This window comes from Mytilus edulis, chromosome 12 (assembly GCF_963676685.1).
Source record: "Mytilus edulis chromosome 12, xbMytEdul2.2, whole genome shotgun sequence".
NCBI lineage: Eukaryota > Metazoa > Mollusca > Bivalvia > Mytilida > Mytilidae > Mytilus > Mytilus edulis.
Genome location: NC_092355.1, coordinates 24605295 through 24631605, shown reverse-complemented (window position 1 = coordinate 24631605; position 26311 = coordinate 24605295). Strand labels below are relative to the sequence as shown.

General features: G+C 32.8%; 1 protein-coding gene across 1 annotated transcript; it reads left to right on the top strand.

Annotated features, from left to right (window-relative positions):
• The first annotated feature begins 10357 nt into the window (after positions 1-10357).
• LOC139498097 (ras-related C3 botulinum toxin substrate 1-like) lies at positions 10358-25010 on the top strand. The gene is made up of 5 exons (XM_071286436.1): positions 10358-10438; positions 15000-15198; positions 16123-16291; positions 18558-18691; positions 24904-25010. Exons 2-5 carry the CDS (start codon positions 15016-15018, stop codon positions 24952-24954), a joined length of 537 nt encoding a protein of 178 aa, XP_071142537.1. The 5' UTR covers positions 10358-10438; positions 15000-15015; the 3' UTR covers positions 24955-25010.
• Positions 25011-26311: the final 1301 nt, after the last annotated feature.

Below are 26311 nucleotides of genomic sequence, written 5' to 3'. Positions count from 1 at the left end.
TGATAAATCTATACACGAATACTTAAGTTTTATTGTTTAATAGATAAAATTGGTTTTTAAAGTGCACTCACTAAACTTTACAAAATTTTGATTTTATCAGTAAAATGATATGTAAATAAAAAACATCTAAATAAGGAAATTTTATTATATTAAATTTTGTTGAACTTGGCCCACTTAAGATTGTTTCAAGTGCTTTGGTGTTCAAACATATCAATATAAGGACATTTATACATGTAACCGGATATACTTGAAATTGTATATTTTTGGGGGACTTTTGAGAGATTTTGTCGCTTATTCAGTTTTAATAGCCGCCTTATACAAAAATTACTGATACGTTAAACTGTAAATTGGATCAATCGGCAATCCTCGGGTGATTCCGCTACTCTCCTTACGGAATACGCCGAGTTGTGACGAATGTAGATAGGATCAATCGGCAATCCTCGGGTGACTCCGCTACTCTCCTTACGGAATACGCCGAGTTGTGACGAATGTAAATTGGATCAATCGGCAATCCTCGGGTGACTCCGCTACTCTCCTTACGGAATCGGCCGAGTTGTGACGAATGTAAATTGGATCAATCGGCAATCCTCGGGTGACTCCGCTACTCCCCTTACGGAATCGGCCGAGTTGTGACGAATGTAGATAGGATCAATCGGCAATCCTCGGGTGACTCCGCTACTCTCCTTACGGAATCGGCCGAGATGTGACGAATGTAGATAGGAACTTTATAAAACAATCAAAGGATCTTAAATTGATGACTCTTGTGTTTGCTTCGAGTGTTTTTGTTTTATTGTTTGTGCTAGACTGTGACGAAATTGAAAGCGAAACATTCAAAACAACATAATATTAGAAATCGAATTATAATTGTTACAGAATCAGAGTGCAGTACGTTTCAACAAAATAAGATGTAATTCGTTAATACATATTGATGGAATAGCAAAATTTTACCTGCAATATCAATTTTAACTGTTACGATATGCAAAAAAAGCATATTGTTAAATGTTAAGCTTGAGTTGTGATAAATTGCCGGAATTTACAACAATTATGGCTTTTTTGAAAAATAAAAATGCATGAACGACACTCAACGAACATGTATGTATTCAATAGATAGAATATATATAAAGTCGTAAAACGATTTCCGGAGAACTTGTCGATTACTTTATCAAAAACTTTAACACACGACTGCGACATAGAATCGTACGAGTTAAACTCCCCGGTAGTTTACTCTACATGGAGTAAAGGAAAACTGTTCTGGAACGGAAAGGATTACTGTACGGAGTTTGCATACCCATATATATACCAGCAATATCTTATCCAAAATGGGACGAATGCATGAAATTCCGATTATTCTATTATCGAGAACTGTCGACATGGGACCATGGTTTATAGTAGCAGCAATTGTTTCTTATGTAGCGGTGATCGGAAATGTGTTTGTTTTTGTTGTTTTTTGTCAGAAGCCTTTTCTTACACCGGCTACAGTGTTACTTCAGGGACTTGCGCTTGCCGATGGACTTACAGCGGTATTTATGTATGGATTCGAACCTATCTTTTTAAACACACTATCAGAAATTACTGTTCCGTCTTTTAATGGTTCCTATGTGACCCTACAGTCCTCGGCATGTAGCATTTACGTATATACTATGCTTCTGGCATGCGACTGCTTTCATTTAATATCTGTATTTTTCACAACATGTATAGGATTACAGAAGGTTGTCGCGGTGAGGTTTCCGATCTGGACCAGAAACAATCTCACAGTGAAGAAATCTCTCGTATGTTGTGTTTTATGCTTTGCTATCCCAGCGGCCATCAACGTTCCTTTGTTAAATGCGCATTCATTTCGGTATGAAAAATTAGCTGGTCAAGAATCTTGCTTGATGAACACACATAATGAATTCCTTGAGGACTACTATCATGAATATCAACCACTCATTACATCGGCAATATTCATATTGATGTGTCTCACCATGATGATTTCAAGCGTATATATTACATATAAACTATGCACGAACAAATTCAAAAAGTATTTGACAAAAGACGAAACAAGATCCATTTTGATGGTGTTTGTTTTACTATTTGCATTTCTAATTTCCGAAATTCCAAGAATTGTGGGAAATATTACGTATTTCGTTACTATAAGAAGCATACGGAATACAATGGACGAATTCACGTACCGTTTAATCTCGGGCAGTCAACTTGACCGGAAATTCTTCAGTTTCCTGTTTGCCATTCGTACAGATCCGAGTTCTCTAGACTTTAGTGAGAAGGATTTAACAACAGCACGAACATTTTTCGAATTTGTAAAATTTATAACAGTGTTGGCGTGTTTGTGTAATATACTCATTTACATGACAATGAGCAAAAAGATTAGGACACATTTGAAAGGTTTGGTTTTCAAAACAAAACACAAAACATCCAGGAGCTTCAAAAGTGAAAAGAACGAAGTTCATCACATTTGTGCCTCTTTTTGTAGTTGCAAACTTAATAGAAAATACAGTCAAAATGCAATGATATTATACTATCCAGACGGTTCCCAGACTTGAATGCTTTAAGTGTGTCAGTCTTTGTAGGAATTGGGCAGTTAAAAAGATTTGCAAAACGTGACAAAAAAAAGTCCGCATTTCTAACCATTCTATTTTGAAGTTCCACTCATCTTGAGTTAGAAATGGTAGGTCTTTCATTTCGGCTTGTCTGGAAATTCGAGAAATATTAAGATAACTTTTGTTTAGAATCATAGCAAATTACGGAGTTAACTCCTGTTTACTTTAAATCTAGTGCATTTTAACCCAATTTTATCTTGAAATACCAGCAAAGGACAAGGAAACGAATATTTTATTTGTGCACCATTATACAATCTGAACTCAAAGTTAATGTACACTTGAGCAGGTTTTATGTGTCATTTTTCAACACTGCATGATTTTTTAGGCAAATTGGCACTTAATTACAACTTTTTGAATGTAAACTATAAAATTATGACGTTCAAATTGCAATGACATTTCACTATTTAAAAAATTATTCGACTAAAAAGGTTTAGTTATACTTTTCTATGTAAACTTTATAAGTATTAACTATATCTTAAATTAAAAAGTTTAATAATTATCATGGAGCATTATTATCAACTTTCCAAAATATCTGAGAAGAAAATTCACTACAAAAGGCACATAGACGTTCAGTTACCTATACATGTATATGAAAGGTCCCACATTGGGCATTTACAATTAACAACTATGATATAATATAAGCAACAAACATGAGACATTGTACCGTATATATAGAATAGAATAGAATAGAACATTTTTATTTTCCAAATTACAGGGCCCATAAAGGGCATAAAATCAGATACAATTGATTTACATAATTGGTAACAACAACAATAATAGAGGCATATACATATATATATTTGGAATATAAGCATTGGTCAGAATCAAGCTAAAAACCACATATATATTGTGAATAAAAGAATAATAAAATTACATTATATATATGTATTTATTCTCAAATTATTTACTTGACTTAGTTTTAGTGTTCATACCTTATCTCCTTATTTCAAAACAGTCACAGAAACCGCGTCATTTTCTTCTTTTAACTGCAAACTGAAAAAAATGCATTTTCTACAAATATATAATTTGATTTTTGAACCGAGTGTGCTTCGGTATTTTTAACAGTTAGGTCTACACAGTGAATATCCGTCTCGGATACATATTGAATTATATTTATGAGAAATTTGCTTGCAGGACTTACACGTCCCAAAGAAGGCATTCTTTCATGACATTTTTTTAGTCTACTGAATGCATATGAAACTAATATTTTTTGCTAGTTGTTGATGACTTTGAACCAGTTGTCAATATTTGCGGGTATTTTTAGATCTGTACTTTTGTTGAGTAGATGAATAAGTACCCTGCCACGTCTACCCTGTGTTTTTGTTACCCGCTTTAAATTTGTGCTTTGTATCGATTTAATAAATTAAGCCATTTTCAACTGATTTTGAAGTTTGTTCATATGATGTACTGTTACACCACTGTTCAGTGTAAGGAGGCTTGGGTGCCCGACTACATTATTTATGTCCCAAGTCAGGAGCCTGTAATCCAGTGGTTGTTGTTTGTTGCTGTATATCATATTTCTTTTTCTTTCATTATTTTGCTCACAAATCAGCCCGTAATTTTCTCGTTTGAATTGTTTTACATTTATCATTTTTGGGCCTTTTAAAGCTGACTTTGCCGTATGGGTTTAACTCATTGTTGAAAGCCGTATGGTGACCTATAGTTGTTCATTTATGTGTCATTTGGTGTCTTTTGGAGAGTTGTCTCATCGACAATCTTACCAAATCTTGCTTGTATATATACACGTTTCTAGATATCTTATAATAATTCACTAATTTATACAAGCAGAACAATCGGTTCTGCAATAAAAACCGTGAGAGGGTTTCCGGTTATGTTTAAGTGTAGTCATCGTCGCCGCTTAGTAATGTATTTACATTTTTAAAATCTGGTGAAGGCTTTTATGAAGAGACACACGTATCGTTCAATGTTGTGCATGGAGTAAAACTCCTGCCAAAATCAATCGTCTCATGCACTAGAAATTGCAGTAAAATTAAAGGTACCTGTCTTGTATTACAATTCCAGTTTCCGGTGCATTCAAAACATGGAGTGAAATATAAATAGTCCATTTTTTTCTGGACTCAATTTGTTCTGTTGGATTCAAAGTTTATGCAGAATTGAAACATATATATATATATAATTATATAGATTTAAAACAAATCTTGCATCTTTTGGGGGATATCAGTCCAGGACAGTTGAAGGATATCACGTTTTCTGGAAGTGGTGCGGCCTATAGTAAAAACAGCAAACAGAAAATAGAAAAAAAATAGTTTATTTTGACTTCAGGGTTACATAACTTTTTATTCTGCGTGGCATAACCCTCTTTTTTTCTCTCTCGATTAAATCACAATTTCACATTACTGCATACATGATATGAACATGAAAACATTTTTTTATGTAGCATTTTTTATTTTTTTATTTTCAAACATCAGCTGTTTTGCATGTAAGCCTATGGAGCAATCAATAACAAGACTACAACCTAAACTTTTGAGATGTTTCTACTAACAGACCTGCAAGTTCAAATTTCCACGCGACTGAATGTCGTTCGGGCGGCGTACACGCTGTCAGAAAATGATAGACCTCTTAATAAACGGCTAAAAATTGTCAGTGTTTATTATTTCATGCGTGAGGAGATCGTTTCTGATTGAGGACATATATATAATGAATGCTTGAGGGGAAATGCAAACCAATATTATCGAAAACTATAAATAATATTACAATCTAGTATTGATTATATATGATAATATCTTTGCCCAAACTGGTGTTATCATCGGTCAATTAAATGCGGAATCTAAAGGACTATGGGTAGTCTCATGATTTGTACACCAAAATGAAAATGACGTTACGTCATTGGTTGAATTTCCATTGTTTAGAACGTTTTAAACCAATCACAACGTTTTGGTGTACGTTTTTGAAAAATTACCCAGAATGCATTAGATTCTGAATAGGCGAATTGGCTACATTGTAAATATAAGTGGTTTAGATTTATGATCATTGACTATGTTATTCCCGTGTGCATGTAAGACATATATCTATGTTTAAGATGGATAGAACACGCCACCATTGTCTGCAGTGTGGTGAAACATATTCTCGACGTCCAAAGCTGAACTTCCATGTAAAAGTTGGTACATGATAACATACTAGACATAAAGTGCAGCTACTGTGACAAGACATTTTCATCTGAAAATTTAACTATTATATCCAATATGAATTTTTGTTTTGTATGCGTTACTCTCAGTGGCAAATACTTCATTCACACACAGGACAGTTTCTATATCCGAATGGGTATTTGCGGTATGGGTTTTTCTAATTTTTCCGTGCCGTACGGTGACCTATAATTGTTTTTATCTTCGCGCCGTTTGAACTCTTGTGGATATATGTCTAAATGACAATCATACAACATCTCCTTATTTTTATATGTAAGTGGAGATTGGTTTATTTTTCTCTTATTTTCATAAATTAAGTATTCTTAAAAATGGGGTAATAGTCGACACATTTTCATTAAACAACATGAAAACACGAAAAAATGCAATTTCATGCTTGATTCCAGCCTAAAGTAAGCATTAATATGTACCAAGCTAAACTATTACGTATATACCAGTTATACTATCTTCAAGGTAACATTATATACATAATTGTCACTCTATCTATTTTATAACCTCCTTACCATAGATGATCATAGATAAAAATATCCATATCATAAACTTTATCCTAAAATAAGTTAAGTACCTAGATACCTAGCGATTATGAAAATTCTAGTATTTCATCATCGATCAGTTCGCAATATTGTTATGCTTAAAAATGGTTTTAACTTGTACAAATTCGAAAAATGAGGATATTTTTCTATTATAGCAACAGATGATATTGACCTCAATAACATTTTCATAACTTTTTTATTATTCCTTCATGTTAGTGTGTTTTGTCCTTTTTTGGTACAGTTAATGTCCAGGGGTCGGTATTTCGAAGCATTCCTAAGACCTGTCATAATATATATATTAGGACATGTCTTATGATCCTCTTATGGCTATCTATGGACATATCTTTATTTGATGAATTATAATTGTGAGTGTCCAATTTGAATTTGAAGGCAATAGTAAAATACTTTCATTCTAGTTGACACTAAAAGACATAAAAGGATAGCCAGGATATAGATGTGTCTACAAATAAATTTGGGAATTGAAATGGGATGTGTGTCTAAAAGACAACAACCCGCCCATGGAGCAGACAACATCCAAAGGCCACAAATACATGCTTTCAAAGTAGAGGATATATATTTAAAACATCAAAATGACATTCGCCTCATGCAATGATCTTATAGTTTATAAACAAAAATTGAGTTATAAATTTACACAAGTCATGCTGAAGGCCAAAAATGTTGAAGAATAGATCCAAAGATATTGATAATGAAGCGTGGTCCAATGAAAACTATTTCAGCTCTCTCTTGCTTTTACAGAATAAGCATATAAGACATTGTTTTAGTCTTTGCATGCTATAAAATCTGGAGGGGGGAGTATTTCCCAAAATTATAAGGAATCGTTCTTAATTTTTTTGGAAGAATTTAGTTACTAGTATTTAATGTAATTGTCATTGAGGAATGCAAGCTTTTAGTAAATAGTTTCACACTTATTTAAGCCATGATGGACTGCATAAAACATACAATTACATGAAAACACATTTTGCCAACATAAGTCATGGAACATATATTTCTGAAACTTTGTGATCATTGTCCTCTACAGAAAAAGACACGTTCTGGCCTATTTATTGTTGTTCTTTATGCATTGGTGAATTTAAATGTATATTTTACTTCATTAAGATTTATTTTAAATTTTGTACAAGTTAAAACCATTTTTAAGCAATATTTTGTACATGTTATAACTTGTATGTTTGCGTTATACAAGTTATAACATGTACAATATTTTTGTACATGTTATAACCTGTACAAAATCGCAACTTGTACACGACATATATATAATATGTTATAAATGGAAATTTCAAAAATAATTGTTTTTCAATTTACAAAATAGGACACAATATGTGGGTTTTCTAACAAGACGTGTGTCGCAATCCGTTTAAAACAACATTCATAATGTTAAACTAAAATTACTAAATCCACGTATTGGTATATATGGGAAACCCCCAAAATCACTCAGATCAAAGATTAAAATGGGGCTTCTTACTCTTTTGTGCCATTATAATTTTCTGTCACAATATAAATAATGTTGAATATTCTTAAAGTTTTTGTTTCCGATCTATGAGTTTGCATGTCTCTCTGGTATCTTTCGCCCCTCTTTTATATATATGTTAAATGAGGGTGACTGATTGACTTGTGTCAATGTTGTACATAATATGCAAACATATTTAAACTAAGCACAATGTGCCCCATATCCTTTTATTTTTACTTGCACCGATGTTATTTGATGATAATTTTTACGTTTGTAGTATTTGTACTGATACTCTTGATATAAACATCAGACGATGATATGATTGCCAATGAGACAACTCTCCTAAAGAGACCACATGACGTAGAAATTAACAAATATAGGTCACGGCACGGCCTTCAACAATGTGTTAATCCCATACCGTAACTAAGCGTTAAGAGGCCCCGAAATGACAAATGTAAAACAATTCAAACGAAAAAACCTGATTTATATACAAAATTATGAACGAACAATGCTGAATATGATATACAGCAGCAAACGACAACAACTGAATCTCTGGCTCTTGACTTGAGACAGACACATACAGAATGTGGCGGGGTTAAATAAACTTGAGGGCGACCCTAAGCTTGGATATTGGTGTCACAGCCCAAAAAATGAAAAACTATAAAAATCACTTGATTGATACAAAGCATAAAAAACAAGTAACAAAAACACTGACCGCACATTGCAGGGTATTAATCCTTACCACAAAAAAGACACTAAGTACATATCTGAAAGTACTTGCAGTTCTGGAAATACTTTGGTTTTTTTTAAATGTCCAGTGGCAAATATAATTCAGTAAACGAATTAAATTGATTGATTGATTGTTGTTGTTTTTGACAATCTCAGCACATTGGCTATTTTGCGGCAGTCAGTCTTTATTGGTTTAGGAATCTGGAGTGCCCGGATAAAATAACCTTCGGCATAAACATTGAAAAGTCATTGTCAATTAAGGTTTGATCGAACGCACCGGCCACGTGCGAGGTGCAAACTGACAACTTCGAATATAGTTAGACTCAGTCTTAGTTATGACAGGCTAGTGATCACTTACTGTAGTTGAGATACTTAGTCCTCTCGACAACCGAAGGTCCATAAACGAGATATAATCGTTATGCTAAGAAAAGGATAAGAATGGATAATTTGGACTGGTTCTAGATAACGATGACATGTTGGATAAGAGCATGCATTTTGCTTTGTATTTGATTATATTTTATTTTCAAAAAAATGCAATACTCATGACTTCGCGTGCTTATTACCCTGCATGCATTAGATTCTGAAACGGCCAATTGATAAAAGAACAACAGGAAGTCCAAGAAACGTAAATAATTAAGATTTAAAGATTTACTTAGCGTGTTTTAAGGATGTACTTGGGTGAAATTTTACAAATCAAGAATTTTGAATTGATACTATAAGTCAAAAGAGCAATAGTTAAGGAACAAAATAAGCTAAAGTATTGATAAGTTACTTAGTTTAGTTTTTAAAAAATTACGGGAAAGGCTGACTCGGGTCTTTTACCTTATGTTTGCATTGGTATTATTCAGGTTTCAAATCGAAAGAAACGAAATCTAGAATCTGCTTAAATTTTGGGAAATGACATTTTATGTACTATTGAAGCCTTAAATTAAAATAAAAATGTGTGCAAAGGGGAAAAATATTTTACCCTGTATCGTAGGAAAAAAAGAAAGAGACCGAACGACCGATACAATGTCCAAACGTCACATAAGTACATCCTTAAGTTCATTTTAATCTAGCTGTTATGATTGAATTTGCTCTTGAAGATGAACAAGCTTTAGACATTTTCATTTTTTTTTAGGGGGGGGGGGGTTAAAGTTAAAAGTCGAAAGTAAGGACGAACCGCTTTAATGGTATAAGCTTGTTGAGTGCCGTCAAAGGCATTTAATTCTTCTAAAGACGAATGACGATCAATGTACATTAAGATTTCTTCAAAATAGCTTTTTAATAAATAAGCTTAAAAAAAATCAAAATGATGCATTGTAGTTCTGTTGTCGTTGTCACAACCTGAAGAGATAATCTATCTACTAGTGTAGATTTGTTAGTAAAAATTGCACGCTAACTGGGACAACCAAGTCAGAAATGTAACAGTTGTTTTTGACTCGTTCGATGTGGCTGAGCTTTGATTTTGCCATTGGACAATGGACTTTCCGTTTTAAATTTTTCTTGAAGTTCGGTATTACTGTTATTTTACTTTTTGCAATACATGAATCTCGAAAGTGACCATTAATTAGAAAAACATTATTATGTATCAACAAAATAGAAATTATGGTACGCACCGTTGGTCTTCTATGTCAACAATATCTTCTATATATAAATATATATTTAAAATTAGATCACAACAAAGTATTTAATTACACTTTCAATAATCGATTTGTTATTGTTTATACGCTTATTTTGACGACGAACAATATTTAATGGGGACATGTAAGGGGTTTCGAAACTTGCGACGTAAAATAAAAAAAAATAAAAAAAAATTTGATGTATATATCACACTTAACTCAAATTTAATCATTCTTAACATTTTTTATTAATTTGTGTCTTTTTTATTGAACCGTTTTAATGTACCGGATGTTTTGTTTTGCCTGAGTGAACCCTGATAATCAGTTAGAAAATTGATTTTATATATAGCAGGTAAGAGAAGATATATTTCATTTGAATGTTAACCATATATATATGCCGAAGTGCAATGTTACAAATAAGACCTCTTAATAATCATTATAGTATACAAATGATAATGGTATTGATGGCTTCATCTGGTCAAAATATCATAAATGTTTGAGCTCGCATTGTAAATATGTCATTGTGCACATAATTAAATAAAAACACTACTTTTTAAATGTCTTCGGTTCAATTTTTTATGTAACACCAGTTATTATCTGTTTCGCCGTGGTCAATACGGTTGACTCAACATTAACGTGTTCCATGAACATATTGTCACTGGACAATTAAGCAAACAATATTTAAACAATCGTATTTATATTCTAAAAATAAAACAAGTTGGCTAGTTTAGAGATTGTCCATTAAGAATGTTCACTCCTCTGTTTAGAAATAATAAGCTTTTTGAAAATACTGTTTTACATTGATAGTATATTAATAATAGAACATAAATAGAAAAACAAAATTACAGGTCCGTGTCCTTGCTTTTGAGATATAATCAATAGAAACTTGGCGAGAAATAATTTCTTTTAGGGTTTTCTTTCACTTAACTTTCTTTAGCGAACTATGAAAAATTACAGGGATTTTTTTATGATTAAGAAAAGGTTTTTGAAACTATATGTAACAAAATTATGTGAAAAGAAAAGTAGGGTATAGCGGCAAAAATGAAATTAGAACCACATGGATACAACTAGATAACTCCGAATATCTTACAAAAGGTTAAAAAAAAATAAGAGTAGTGAGTATCTTTAAAACTGGTTCGATGCTAGATGTATTCTGTGTTTAGGTACATTTGTAAAAGATATTTCTTTTGGCTTAATCTGCAAAATTTAACGCAATACCAAAGTCTGATCCAACTCATGTTGAAGATGGAATTGGCTGTGTATTGAGCACGATTCAAGATTCTTTATTTCTCAAACACCACATAGTTAAAATGGCACAAAGAAGTTCATCAATAGTTATAACATAACATAAATACACATGACAAGATGAGATAAAACAAAAAATGCATATAAAATAAACAGTAGTGACGAAGAGTGGTGATTAACCAGGAATACTCACTTTAAAAGTTATAACCCTGATAAATTTGCACAGCTTTTTTTTTTTTAACTTATTTTTGTTTTCTGACTGAAATGGTATATTAATTCTGTGCAAGAAAAAAGTATCCAAATATTGTGCTCGAAAATTTGCCATAGAAGTACATTGCAAAGTGTAATGAAATTCATCTCCAATCTCGTTACAATTACATAAATTACAATATTATTGAATACGCAGAACACGTTACAATTACATAAATTACAATATTATTGAATACGCAGAACAATAGTATATTTTTATGATCTATTTCTTACCATATCTATGCATTACCGTGAACAAAATTTATTCCTCTATAACGTAAGCTTTCCTTGTCAACACAGAATGGATTTAGAAGAATGGATATTAATTAAAGAGGGCTACGTGAAGATTGTAACTGTTTTTGTGTTTTTGTTTCAACATATTTTATTGTCTTAAAAAACAATCTTCTAATGGGCACCTACATTCACAACTTGGGTCATTAACTAAATAAATTCTGCATAAATCAGCTTTTAAAGGATTATATCTGTGTCGTAATTTTGTATGCAATATATTTTCTATCCGATTTCCAATAAGATAATATTTAGGTATCAGAAATGAAATATCATTTAGCTAGATAGTATTTTTGAAACTTTGAGATGATTGAATGGATATAATACCTAACGTCAATAAATTCCATGCACGAGTTGAAAATATGTCCAATCTACATCAATAGTGTAAACGGTTTCTAGTACTATAAAAATTATATAAAATTGAGAATGGAAATATGGAACGTGTCAAAGAGACAACAACCCGACCATAGAGCAGAAAACAGCCGAAAGCCACCAATGGGTCTTCAACACAGCGAGAAAATTACGCACCCAGAGGCGTGCTTCAGCTGGCCCCTAAACAAAAATGTGTACTAGTTCAGTGATAATGGACGTCATACTAAACTCTGAGATATACATGTACATATGAACTAAAATTTAAAACTCATACAAGACTAACAAAGGCCAGAGGCTCCTGACTTAAGGACAGGCGCAAACATGCGGCGGGGTTAAACATGTTATCATGATTTTTTGCATACTAATCTGACATACAATTCATAAGATATTCTGGAACATTATTAATAATATACGGTATTTAATGAAATAAACATAAGTTACGTCTATTTATTTTACGTAAGTTTCCCATCCAGTTTCAAAAAGTAGAGATTTTTTGCTTACAAATTGCAGAAGTCCAGTAATGATTATGGCTGCCTCTTGCTCCAAGCGCTCATGTTTTTCATAATCTCGAACACAGCATATACCCCATAGCTCGCACGATATTCTGAAGGTGAAAGTATGTATGCGAGATACATCTTATTAAGATTGTTCCTGTTAAGAATATATTTCAGTATCCTGGGAACAAAAATCTATTTAGTGGCACAACAATATTATCTAAATGTACTGACCACTTGCAGTTGAAATTAGAAAACATAACACACAAATGTTTGTGGTCATTATTAAATTGTTTATCTAATTTCTATTTGATAGGATGGAAATCCTTAAGAAAACTCAACACCATAGATATTTTTAGAATTAAAATCTAAAAGCCACTGTTTTGACTGATTATTTAAAGTTTATAGATCCATATTTGATTTCCTCTCTATATCTAAAGCATTATTCGAAAAAATACATAAATGAACTATCATCTGCAAAAAGTCTATAACTAAACATTGAATTGCATCTGCTTTGTCATGTATAAACATAAGAAATAATTAGAGCCCAAGTACTGAGCCATGTGAAACACGGTTTTAATGTTTCATATTTGGATTTTTTAGAAGCGCCTTCTGTTTCCTATTACTTAAATAATACTCAATCAAACCTAATCATTTGCTCTTTGCCATGTGTTTGTGCTTGACTTCATCTGTCAACATATCATCTTGTTTTGACAACTAGAAAGGGCGATGGAAAATTTGTGATGGTTCTTTTTTATTTATTTTCTCAATTTTTACATAATTGATATATAAAGCTTGGCATCTTTTATTGATGTTAGCCTATTGTTAAAAACTGTATATTGTCGTCTAGTTGTATTTGGGTCATTTTGTCTAATTGACGTATTCATACCCCATATCTCCGTTCATTCGAGGCACGGGCCACTCTGATCATCACTTTGTATTGCAGTTTTTCTTATTTCTCTATTAGTTTAGAACGGTTGTACATGTAAAAGATTAATGGAACACGGTTTTTTTATTTTTATGATGCACCTTAATTGTATATGCCATAATCACCATAAAAATAGATATAAAATATTTCAATGTTTTGCATCAATAATTATTGCATAAATATGTCAATTTATATATTTTTTAACTTGCTATTTCACATGCAAACGTCCTTGTGCACAAATAAGCCCAATGCACGATCAATGGAGTGACAGTATATATAAATACATGTACAGTCTACATAAAAAAAAACCTTAAAACAAAAACACTGTTTAAAATAATTACCTGTAATTGTTTACTTTTTACACAATGTGACTTGGATGGAGAGTTTTGTCATTGACACTCATATCACATCTTTTAATTTCTATTAAATGTCACCTGTCTGTAGCGCTATTATTTTAGTCCTTAGTCTAAAAAAGGGGCGAAAGATACCAGAGGGACATTCAAACGAAAGATCGAAAATAAACTGACAACGCCATGGCTGAGAATGAAAACGAAAAACAGACAAATAATAGTACACACGACACAACATAGAAAACTAAAGACTAAGCAACACGAACCCCACCAACAACTGGGGTGATCTCAGGTGATAAAAACTCATGATCAGGATGATCCAGGGTCTCATGTCTTTTTGTGCTCACTTTTTGAATGCTGTGATATATATATGCATTGTTTTTGTATGAAACTTTTAGTTGGCAGTTTTAAAAAAAGAACCAAGTTTTTTCAGTGGTTCATTTTGTAGGTTTACGATTTTTTGTCTCTGGAGAAAGACATTACTAAAATTTTGTTTATAATATATTTCTCTTATTTTTGTTTAGTGTACAAAAAATAAGAAACTGAACGAGACTTAAGTTTAATTTCATTTTTTTAGCCGGCATTTTGTCAGAAAATGATGTCTTCCAAGTGTCAAAATAATGCCAAAAAAAAAAAAACCAAAGGTGTCATGGGGCAACTTCACAAATCGACGAAAGACATATAAAAATATAACCAAAAAGAAAAATTGGTGAAAAAAGCGCTACATGCTCAGACAGATAAAAACTGAACACCAAGAACCGAGATAAACCGAAGGTAGAAAAAAGAGACCCGTTAGGGATACAAGGTAAACTGATTTTTTCTATTCCATCAATATTTGACTGCGGGTCAAACCAACGAACTCTAATGCTGGCTGTCATGTGACATCGTGTTCAAAGGGGATGTGAAAATGAAAATAACCTCAATCTTATTTATATACAGAAACCAGAACTGAGATATTTTCACTTCATAACCACCGTTTTATTTTAGTATTGCCTTGGTTGACATGGAGAATAAGAAATTGATTGTTATCGGAGACAGCGGTGTGGGTAAAACATGTCTTCTGATTTCTTACACTACAAACGCTTTCCCAGGTGAATATGTCCCCACCGTGTTTGACAACTATACTGCAAATGTAATGGTGGACGGAAAACCATATGGTTTAGGACTTTGGGATACTGCTGGACAGGTAACAGTACTTTAGAGACACACTATATTTCTGTTTGTTCTAGTACATTTAGCCTTTGTGATGGTCTGCATTGTCGGGGTCTTAATTTCTTTTGACGTTAATTATTAGGCTATACTTTTTATTTTTATATTTTTACATCATTCCCTATTGTTTATATTTTAACATGATATTATTCGCTATTCTACTTTTATTTGTGTCGTTTTGATGAACGTAAATTGAAGTGAAAAAAAAAATTACAGGGCATGGGCTCTACAATACGTATTAGATTTTCGTCTGTGTTTTAGTTTAGACGCCATCTAATACACCATCGAGGTGACTTTCTAAGACTGCTGACGGTCACATTATCCGATATAAACATAAATAAATAGATAGCGAACTCGTGCCATATGATTGACCTAGGTCTGTTTGATTTCATATCATAGGTAAAAATATATGCTAATGATCGTTTTTTCCTGGATAGGAATGAGTTTTTGTGGATCGAATCAGTCAATCAAATGGTTTACCCTTGTTTCACTTTCAATGTTGGCCTTTCTTTGTTTTATTAGCTGAACACGCATATTTGATGCGTAACCCATCTCTAGATAAGGGGTTAAATTGAAGGTCACATAAATACGGATTCAGTGAGGTCGAATTATTCACTGACAAGTGAATAATTCAACGGCAATGTTTCTTAGCTTATTTTGACAAAATTTAAATAAACTTGCTGATAAAAGCGAATTATCATTTCACTTTGACACTTTCATTTATGATTGAACAAAAACAAAATAGTATTCTAATTGTATTTATGTCTCGTAGATAATGCACATTTAAGACCTTTATATTGGTTTAACATTTCAGGAAAAAAATAAGAGGTTTAGAAGCTTATAGGTTTTACATTGCAGGAGGATTATGATAGATTAAGACCTTTGTCGTTTTACATTGCAGGAGGATTATGATAGATTAAGACCTTTGTCGTATCCACAGACAGATGTCGTGCTACTGTGTTTCTCTATCAACGACAGATCATCCTTGGAAAATATAGAAAAAAAATGGATACTGGAAATAAAGCACCATCTACCAAATGTAGCTAAAGTGTTAGTTGGTTGTAAAACAGGTAATAATTTATCAGAACACCTCTATTCTACCGGCAATATTAAATGTAAAAGAGTTTATGCTTTTTCTTTTAATTAAGGAATTCGTACGGACCTCAGATTCACAACGAGTGATTGGCACCAGTATTTGTTTACGAATGACATATACTCGTAGTTCAATTAAAATGATGATAAAAAACTCAGATTCTATACTATACCAATACTTTGCAAATAGATGTCTCGTGTGTTCCATTGATTAATACCTGCTCAATTCCGTCAAAATGAGTCAGCAATACATCATCTAAGCCTTAAACAGCACCGCCAAAACGAGTCAGCATTACATCATCTTCGCCTCAAACAGCACCGTCAAAATGAGTCAGCATTACATCATCTTAGCCTAAAACAGCACCGTCAAAATGAGTCAGCATTACATCATCTTAGCCTAAATCAGCACCGTCAAAATGAGTCAGCAATACATCATCTTAACCAAAAACAGCACCGTCAAAATGAGTCACCATTAAATCATCTAAGCCTCAAATAGCACCGTCAAAATGAGTCAGTAATACATCATCTTAGCCTCAAACAGCACCGTCAAAATGAGTCAGCATTACATCATGTTAGCCTCAAACAGCACTGTCAAAATGAGTCAGTTTTACATCATCTTAGCCGCAAACATCACCGTCTAAATTAGTCAGCCTTTCTTCATCTTAGCCTCAAACGACACCGTCAAAATGAGTCAGCATTACACCATCTCCCCGTCAAACAGCACATTCAAAATGAGTCAGAATTGCATCATCTCAGCCTCAAACAGCACCTTCAAAATGAGTCAGTATTACATCATCTCAGCCTCACGCAGCTCCGTCAATATGAGTCAGCATTATTTCATCTTAGCCTAAAACAGCACTGTCAAAATAAGTAAGCATTACATCATCTTAGCCTTAAGCAGCACCGTCATAATGAGTCAGCAATACATCATTTTAGTCTCAAACAGCACCGTCAAAATGAGTCAGCATTACATCATCTTAGCCTAAAATAGCACCGTCAAAATGAGTCAGCATTACATCATCTAAGCTTAAAACAGCACCGTCAAAATGAGTCAGCATTACATCATGTTAGCCTCAAACAGCACTGTCAAAATGAGTCAGTTTTACATCATCTTAGCCGCAAACATCACCGTCTAAATTAGTCAGCCTTTCTTCATCTTAGCCTCAAACGACACCGTCAAAATGAGTCAGCATTACACCATCTCCCCGTCAAACAGCACATTCAAAATGAGTCAGAATTGCATCATCTCAGCCTCAAACAGCACCTTCAAAATGAGTCAGTATTACATCATCTCAGCCTCACGCAGCTCCGTCAATATGAGTCAGCATTATTTCATCTTAGCCTAAAACAGCACTGTCAAAATAAGTAAGCATTACATCATCTTAGCCTTAAGCAGCACCGTCATAATGAGTCAGCAATACATCATTTTAGTCTCAAACAGCACCGTCAAAATGAGTCAGCATTACATCATCTTAGCCTAAAATAGCACCGTCAAAATGAGTCAGCATTACATCATCTAAGCTTAAAACGGCACCGTCAAAATGAGACAGTATTACATCATCTTAGCCTCAAACAGCACCGTCAAAATGAGTTTGCATTGCATCATCTTAGCCGCAAACATCACCGTCTAAATTAGTCAGCATTTCTTTATCTTAGCCTCAAACGAGACGACCGTCAAAATGAGTCAGCATTACATCACCTTAGCCTCAAACAGCACCTTCAAAATGAGTCAGAATTACATCATCTCAGCCTTAAACAGCACCTTCAAAATGAGTCAGAATTACATCATCTCAGCCTTAAACAGCACCTTCAAAATGAGTCAGTTTTACATCATCTCAGCCTCACGCAGCTCCGTCAATATGAGTCAGCATTACATTATCTCAGCCTTAAACAACACCTTCAAAATGAGTCAGTATAACATCATCTCAGCCTCACGCAGCTCCGTCAATATGAGTCAGCATTATTTCATCTTAGCCTAAAACAGCACATGTGTTCAGACCAGTTTCTTAACTTCATGTTGTCCAATCGTTAGATTTCTATCCACTTATGTGGTTTGTTTTTAGTCTGATCATTATTGACTATCTTTTCTTTTTTTTAACATATTCTATGTTGCTTTTCTTGAACCGCAGTTTTTTTTCCTGTTTTCCCCTTCTAGCCTGGTTATTTTAGAGATTTAGGGTTATAATAGAGTCAGATTAACGAATTAAAATGACATGGATTGCATTCATTTTGAGCATATTTCAGATTTAAGAGATTCAAGTAAAGACACATGTATAACTAAAGCGGAGGCAGAGACTTTTGCCAGTGATCACAGAATGCCATATTGTGAAACAAGTGCACTTACACAGAGAGGATTGAAGTACTGCTTTGATAAGGCTGTAAGTTTCGATTATAATGTTAAAGCTCATGTTTTGACCGAAAATGTAAATGCATGATACAGCTGACGCGATAATAACAGGAAACTATAATCCCGTCTAAGCATCCGGTGTCGCTCCTTTTGGAGATCATGCGATTCTTCTAGATTTTATTATTTTACCTTAATTTGTATCATCTTGGTGGATTAATAAGATTTAAAGATAGATAAAAAACTATTGTATGCATATTGAACAGCGGTATATACTACCATTGCCTGACTATAAGACATACTTGTCTATCCCAAATTCATGTATTTGGTTTTGATGTTATATTTGTTATTCTCATAGGATTTTGTCTAATGCTTAGTCTGTTGCTGTGTGTGTTACATTTTAATGTTGTGTCGTTGTTCTCTTATATTTAATGCGTTTCCCGCAGTTTTGGTTTGTTACCCCGATTTTGTTGTTTGTCCATAGATTTACGAGTTTTGAATAGCGGTATATACTACCATTGCCTTTATTAAGTTCTGAAATACACAACCGTTGTATCACTAGGGTATGTTAGAGAGTCTGGATTGGTTGTCTTTCATTCTTGTATTTTTAATCTTTTGGGTGTCTTTTCTCAATTTGTTATGCATTTATATTTGTTTTACTAATATTTCCTTATTTCATTATTTATATTTTTGCACTTAATTTTTCTCTATTCTTTATATTTTAACACGGCATTTATCCATTCTTTATAATTTGATTCACTCTATTCTTTTTTTAAATTTTTCTCTTTTTTAATGATTTTGTCCTAGCGATTTCTTGTACATTTGATCAATTATTCTCTATGTTGTAAACCCAATCCAATCCCTTACGTTAATATGATAATGTAAATATGAACAACATGACAATAAAAGTTCCTACTAACACTCTATCACGAAACATGTTAGATAGGCTATATGCTTTGCTTCGACTTTACAACTGAACTTCCCAGATGTACCATCTGTTATTTATTTGCTCGCATGTGTATAATTACATGCAAAACCCAAAATTAAATTTAATTCTGGATTACCGAAAAATTGAGAAAAAATATCTAAGGACCGATAAAAAATATAAGTATAAGAAAACAAACAAACAACAAGTATTAGCGTTGCTGAAAATTAAAACGAGAAAAATACAGTCAACAATAACAAAACATTTCATAAACAACAACAGACTGAGCAACACGAATCAAACCTTTAACCTTGGGCGAACAACGATGCTATAAAAGGGTAGTTCCTGATCAACATATGGTACCATGGTATTGTAGTTGCGTGGTCGCCTTAGGTGCATGAGGTCCCGTGTCCTAAACTCGCCGGGTCAATCAAACGACTGTAAAATTTACTGCTCCTTTACTAAGCCCGCAACATGAATGAAAAAGACAAAAAAAAATGTTCAATTCGGAGTCAAAATACAATGTCCGTGTAGGGTTCTTTCTACGGACTGTTTCCTTATAAACTAGCATGCTATAATCTAGCTCAGCATCTCGGTCTATTACGAAGTATGATACGATTTAATATCAAATATCACGTTGTTGTCCTGAATGTGGTCTGTATATTAAATGCCCCGCCGGATGTTAAAAATACATCCATAATCATCATAATTGAAAGTGTTGTTAAACACCAGCAGTTAGCCAATCTGTCAATTTAGATTTGCGCTCACACTTTCAATTTTAAGCAATTGATTCAACTTTGAACGGATTTAATAACAGTAAACTTGCTAAAGAAAACTCCACACAAACGAAACAAATCAAACTTCTTACATGATGTAAAGGTATACACCACAGTCAAACTACTAAAACCGTGTTCACAGGTATCATTTGAAATTGAAATCCATTATCTCATCTAAATCTTTAAAAAAAGTACTGCTATTGTCTTCCCGTACTCTAATTTTCAGATAGCTTTTCTGTACACGTTAACTTTTACCTCGTGAGCTCTTCTAACTAATTCGACTACTGAACAGCGTAAGTGCGCCGGAAACCTGGAACGAAAGAACAAATTATCAAACATGAACAAACGTGGAAGTAATACAGTGTTAATAGATCAGTCCTACCCTGATATACCCTATCTTTTTCGGGTAATTATATAACTTAAATTATTGTATGCTGGTTCATATTCTGGACGCCAATCTTTGCTCCTTTATTATATAATTCACTAACAAAACAGTTATGAAGCTTAGAAATGGAAAATTACTCAATACTAAACTTGTTAAAAGGGTATCTACACGTCTCAATCTTCAAAATCGGTTATCTAAAAATACTACCATCGCTAACATTTTTAACAATAAAAATCGTGGTTACCCTTCTATCGATGAGTGTCATGCCAAAAAATGACTTACATGTCCCCGTCTTTCCACCAACAATACGGTAAGGTCCACGTTTAATGGTCGCACATTTTCCTTAAATTTTGAAACTGATATAACTTGAAAAACAAACAGTATTATTTATTTACTCACATGAAACAAACCGGGGTGTGGTATTCAGTACGTAGGAGAAACTGGACGATATTTATCTAAACGCACCCAAGAACATCTGTATCGTTTTAAAAGACCCAATAAATTCAAAAGTATCATTTACCAACACCTTAAGAAGCACAACCATCCTTTTAAATATTTAGCAGTTCAACCTTTAGAAGTAGTAAATAAGCAGCCTGGTGAATCGCATTCAAAGTTTGTACGATCACGGAAAATAATTGAATTAAATTGGATTAAAAAATTACAGACAGTTTACCCTCTCGGTCTAAATGATAATATCATGGGAATTGGTAATATATCTAGAACCAATTCCGTTAACATTTTGGATATAGTTTCTAAAACTGTTCGTAAAAAACGTTCTCACGGTCGTAGAACAAATCGCAATCAAAGAAAATTTCGGGCCAATCATACCAATATTTCGGACCTAATTTCTATTTCAAAAAACAACGGCAGACATTATCTGTTAACAAAACTCTGTTCGTTACTGGTTAATAAGTTAAATAAAATTTTGGAGGATTGCAACACAATTTCATATAGCAGTCCTAAGTATGAAATTGTTCAAATTATTATGGCATATTGTTATTCTAAATTATTTCCCAAAATTAATCGCCCTGAAGATCATAAAAAACATTTTATTAAAATTAAGTATGTCAATAAAGGCTTTGATTTTGTAAATATTGCCGGTATATTTAACGACCATTCTGTTAAAGAACAAATTTCTGGATATTTTGACAATACTGAGCTACCTCTTATTTGTTATATTTACAAGAAATCTACCCGGAAATTTGTGTTAAATTGTAGTCAATTGTGTAAAGATGTTAATATCAGTGAAAATACACCTACTTCATGTAATTGCAGTAATTCCGAATATATTTATGGACCCATTTCCCATGTTATAACAGGAGATCTTAACATCGTTCAAGACCGAAAGTTAAAATCATTCCTCAGTAAAGGACCTACATATCGTCCCCCGTCAATTATTAATTGGAATGAGTGTCGTAATATCATCCACGACTCACTCCATACTTACTGTATGAAATGGATAAAACGGGAAAAAGCTGACAAAAAATCTTTGGACTCTTTTTTTAATTCAGTAATGAAGATAGTTGATATAAGTATTCAACATTTTAAAGAACATTTTACTATAAACAATAACCACAATAAACCTACTTCTCGAATCAAACATAAACTAGCCAAGGAATTTGTTTTTGTCCCGGCCGATAAAGCTGCTAATAATATTATTATTGTTTGACGTAAATTTTACATTGAGGTTCTGAAAAAGGAAATCACCAATTCACCAACATTCCAACTTACTCCATTTTCAGAAAACGAAATCTGTAACAAACATAAACTTTTAGCCACCGCTTTACAAGCAGAGCCAAATACAATGAAAGTCCCAACTATGTATTGGCTTCCGAAGCTACACAAAACCCCTTACAAATATAGATTTATTTCGTCTTCAAGCCATTGTTCAACTACTAAATTGTCTATATTTCTTACCAGCACACTTGGTACAATTAAAAACCTGATAATAAATTGTTCAAATATGGCCTTCGAAAATAGTGGAATAAATTACTTTTGGAGTGTCAAGAACTCGTTGGAAGTACTTGATAAATTGCATGCTTATATTGGTGATTTTGAATCTGTTCAAAGTTTAGATATTTCTACCCTGTATACCACATTGCCTCACATTCTCATTAAGAAAAAATTCACACACCTAATTAAATGGGCATTCAAAAAATCAGAATGTGAATATATATGTTCAAACTCTTTTAGGTCATTTTTTAGTAGCAATAAACAAAAAAACTAAGTTTATTGGACATGCTTTGATACTATATATGCCCTTGAATTTTTACTAGATAACATTTTTGTTCGCTTTGTTGATTCCGTATATCGCCAGATTATCGGAATTCCAATGGGGACTAACTGTGCACCACTTATTGCGGACCTGTTTTTGTATTGTTATGAGTTACAATTTATGACAAAAATAAGCAAAGACCCATCGAAACAACATCTGATAAACAAATTTAATAATACTTTTAGATATTTGGATGATATTTTGGCTCTCAATAATGACGACTTCAGTATGTATATTAATGAAATTTATCCTGTTGAACTTACTTTAAATAAAGCTAATACTAACAATGACCACTGCCCTTTTCTCGATCTTGATATCTATATCACTAATGGAAAGCTGAATACTAAAATTTATGATAAAAGGGATGACTTTTCATTTCCTATCGTTAATTATCCGTTTTTAGATGGTGACGTTCCCTTGTCACCATCTTACGGTGTTTATATATCTCAACTTGTACGATTCGCTCGTGTATGTAACAATGTTTTAGATTTTAACGAGAGAAATTTATGTATTACTGAAAAATTATTACACCAGGGTTTTCGATATCACAAACTAGTCAAAACATTTACTAAATTTTATCATCGGTATAAAGACATCATTCGTAAATATAGCTCTACATGCAGACTTCTAATACGTTCAGGTTTTCACATCCAATTTTTTATGGAAATATTCTTTACAAAGCACAAAGGTGTCAGTATTCACCTCAGAAACTTACAAAACCTTTGAATAGACTTATTAAGAAGGAATATAATTACGATACTGTTGTCAAGTCATTAAAGATTGCATATCTTGGCGTTAACATTGAGTCACTGATAATGTCTTTGCATCGGAACTAAACACATTTATTCTAAAAACAGTTGTTGGCATGACACGGATTATGTTCTTCTCATATATGTTATGATGGTATGATACTAAACCCCTAACGGGAAGGATTGTGCCTGATGTTCATATGATGAAATCATAATCTTTCAGTCAGTTTAATTGAAGTCTGGAGCTGGCATGTCAGTTAACTGCTAGTAGTCTGTTGTTATTTATGTATTATTGTCATTTTGTTTATTTTCTTTGGTTACATCTTCTGACATCAGACTCGGACTTCTCTTGAACTGAATTTAAATGTGCGTATTGTTATGCGTTTACTTTTCTACATTGGTTAGAGGTATAGGGGGAGGGTTGAGATCTCACAAACATGTTTAACCCCGCCGCATTTTTGCGCCTGTCCCAAGTCAGGAGCCTCTGGCCTTTGTTAGTCTTGTATTATTTTAATTTTAGTTTCTTGTGTACAATTTGGAAATTAGTATGGCGGTCATTATCACTGGACTAGTATATATTTGTTTAGGGGCCAGCTGAAGGACGCCTCCGGGTGCGGGAATTTCTCGCTACATTGAAGACCTGTTGGTGACCCTCTGCTGTTGTTTTTTATTTGGTCGGGTTGTTGTCTCTTTGACACATTCCCCATTTCCATTCTCAATTTTATTTCAAAGACAAACAATAATGCAACAACACTTTTTAAAACTAATTACAACGTTGATTTGATATATACAAACACATGGAAGAAATATATACAAAAATCAAACAACGATCTACAACGTCGTCTGTCAGCTCACTTATTTTCCACATACTCCTTGATTCTATGTTGATTTCGTTAATTGTGCGTTCGGGTAACTTCGGCAAAAATAGACATCAGAGGTAAATATAAATTAACAGTTAAATGGTTTTTATTCAATGAAATGTTTTTGTTGATTATATTATGCAAACGTTATTATGCAAACATTGTACATAGAACAATTTGTAAAATATATACTTGCATTGTTTCGATTATAACCTTAACATTATAAATTCAAGAAACTACAGATATAATATCAATTTGATTATCATTTTATTTCAGATAAGGGAAAGCTGCAGAGTAGTTGAAAGAAAGTGGTTTCAGAAGAGATAAGCAAAAATTGATAACACTTTTGTGCAATAAATAGAATAAATAAAGCCGGAGAATATGCTTTTGCATTCATTTCAATGATCCACTTTGTGGTTAACATGATAATAAAGAACCCCTGTAATACAAGTTATCGATGTATGCTTTTCTTATAGGTCTTCATTTAGTGTCTGTCAAAATTGCATGATCAATTAATATATCAGAACGATAGACGAGTATACGTATTACAATATGAATATGCCAACGGGTCATTAAATTAGATTTTAGAAAGATGGAGATCAACGAAATCTATATCATAGACAAAAAAGGTGAAAAACTGACTTCACAAAACCGACATAAAACATCTGAAAAATTAATTTACACCAGCTCTAATAAACATCGAGAAGTAATCTCTATTACGTAATAGCCGTTTTTAGAAGGATTATAACTAGTTTTAAATCTTTTTTAAGGCACCAGCCTCCCTAGCAATTAGCACAGGTTAGCTTCTACATCTATGATATGTATACACACTGAAATATAGTTCCCTATAATTCCCATGTCTGTGCACATAGGCACATAAAAACTGAAAAATTTGGGAATTTTTTTTTGGAGCAGTTTATTCAAGTATGTGTTGATGTGCATTTTTTTTTAACATTCTGATTAGATGGTTAAGAAATGATACAATACTAGCATAATTGACAACTGCCATGAACACTAAACAATCAGATACAAAGTGGGGACTTACTAACAATACCCCACTTCCTTAAATGCCAATTATATTGACCACATAATTATATGAACTAATCAACCACAGTCTTACATAATTCTACTGACCTTTTCAATATACATCTCAATACATGCATATTTGACCACAAATTTATATATTAAATGTTTGATATATATAGAGAGATGATAGATTAATTTCCTATCCCTATTGATCTACACTACATAATTAATTCTGTAAATTGTGTCTGAAAGATAAATGATAAATAATCAGATCTTCCCCACTCCCCAAAAAATTAAAAATAAATACAAAATTAAATCTGATATCTGATTTAAATAGATAAAAGTAAGGCCAATAATTTACTTGATAAATCTACAATAATCATCTGTATTTAGTCAACCATTTACATGATTTAGATTAGTTCACTTATTTTTTATCAGTGAAAAAAAGAAAACAATCTTAATTAGAACAAACTGAATTTTATTTAGTTTATGTCCCATCAAATGTCTGTTTTAGTCATTTTAATAAATAGAAGAAGTGTATATTTATATTTGAAATCAAAAAGGAATCTTCATTTCAATAAAATCTGGTTTTTTTTTTAATTTGTTAATGTTGAAATGTATATTTTTATTGCCCTTTGCTGAACAATATTTAAATTAT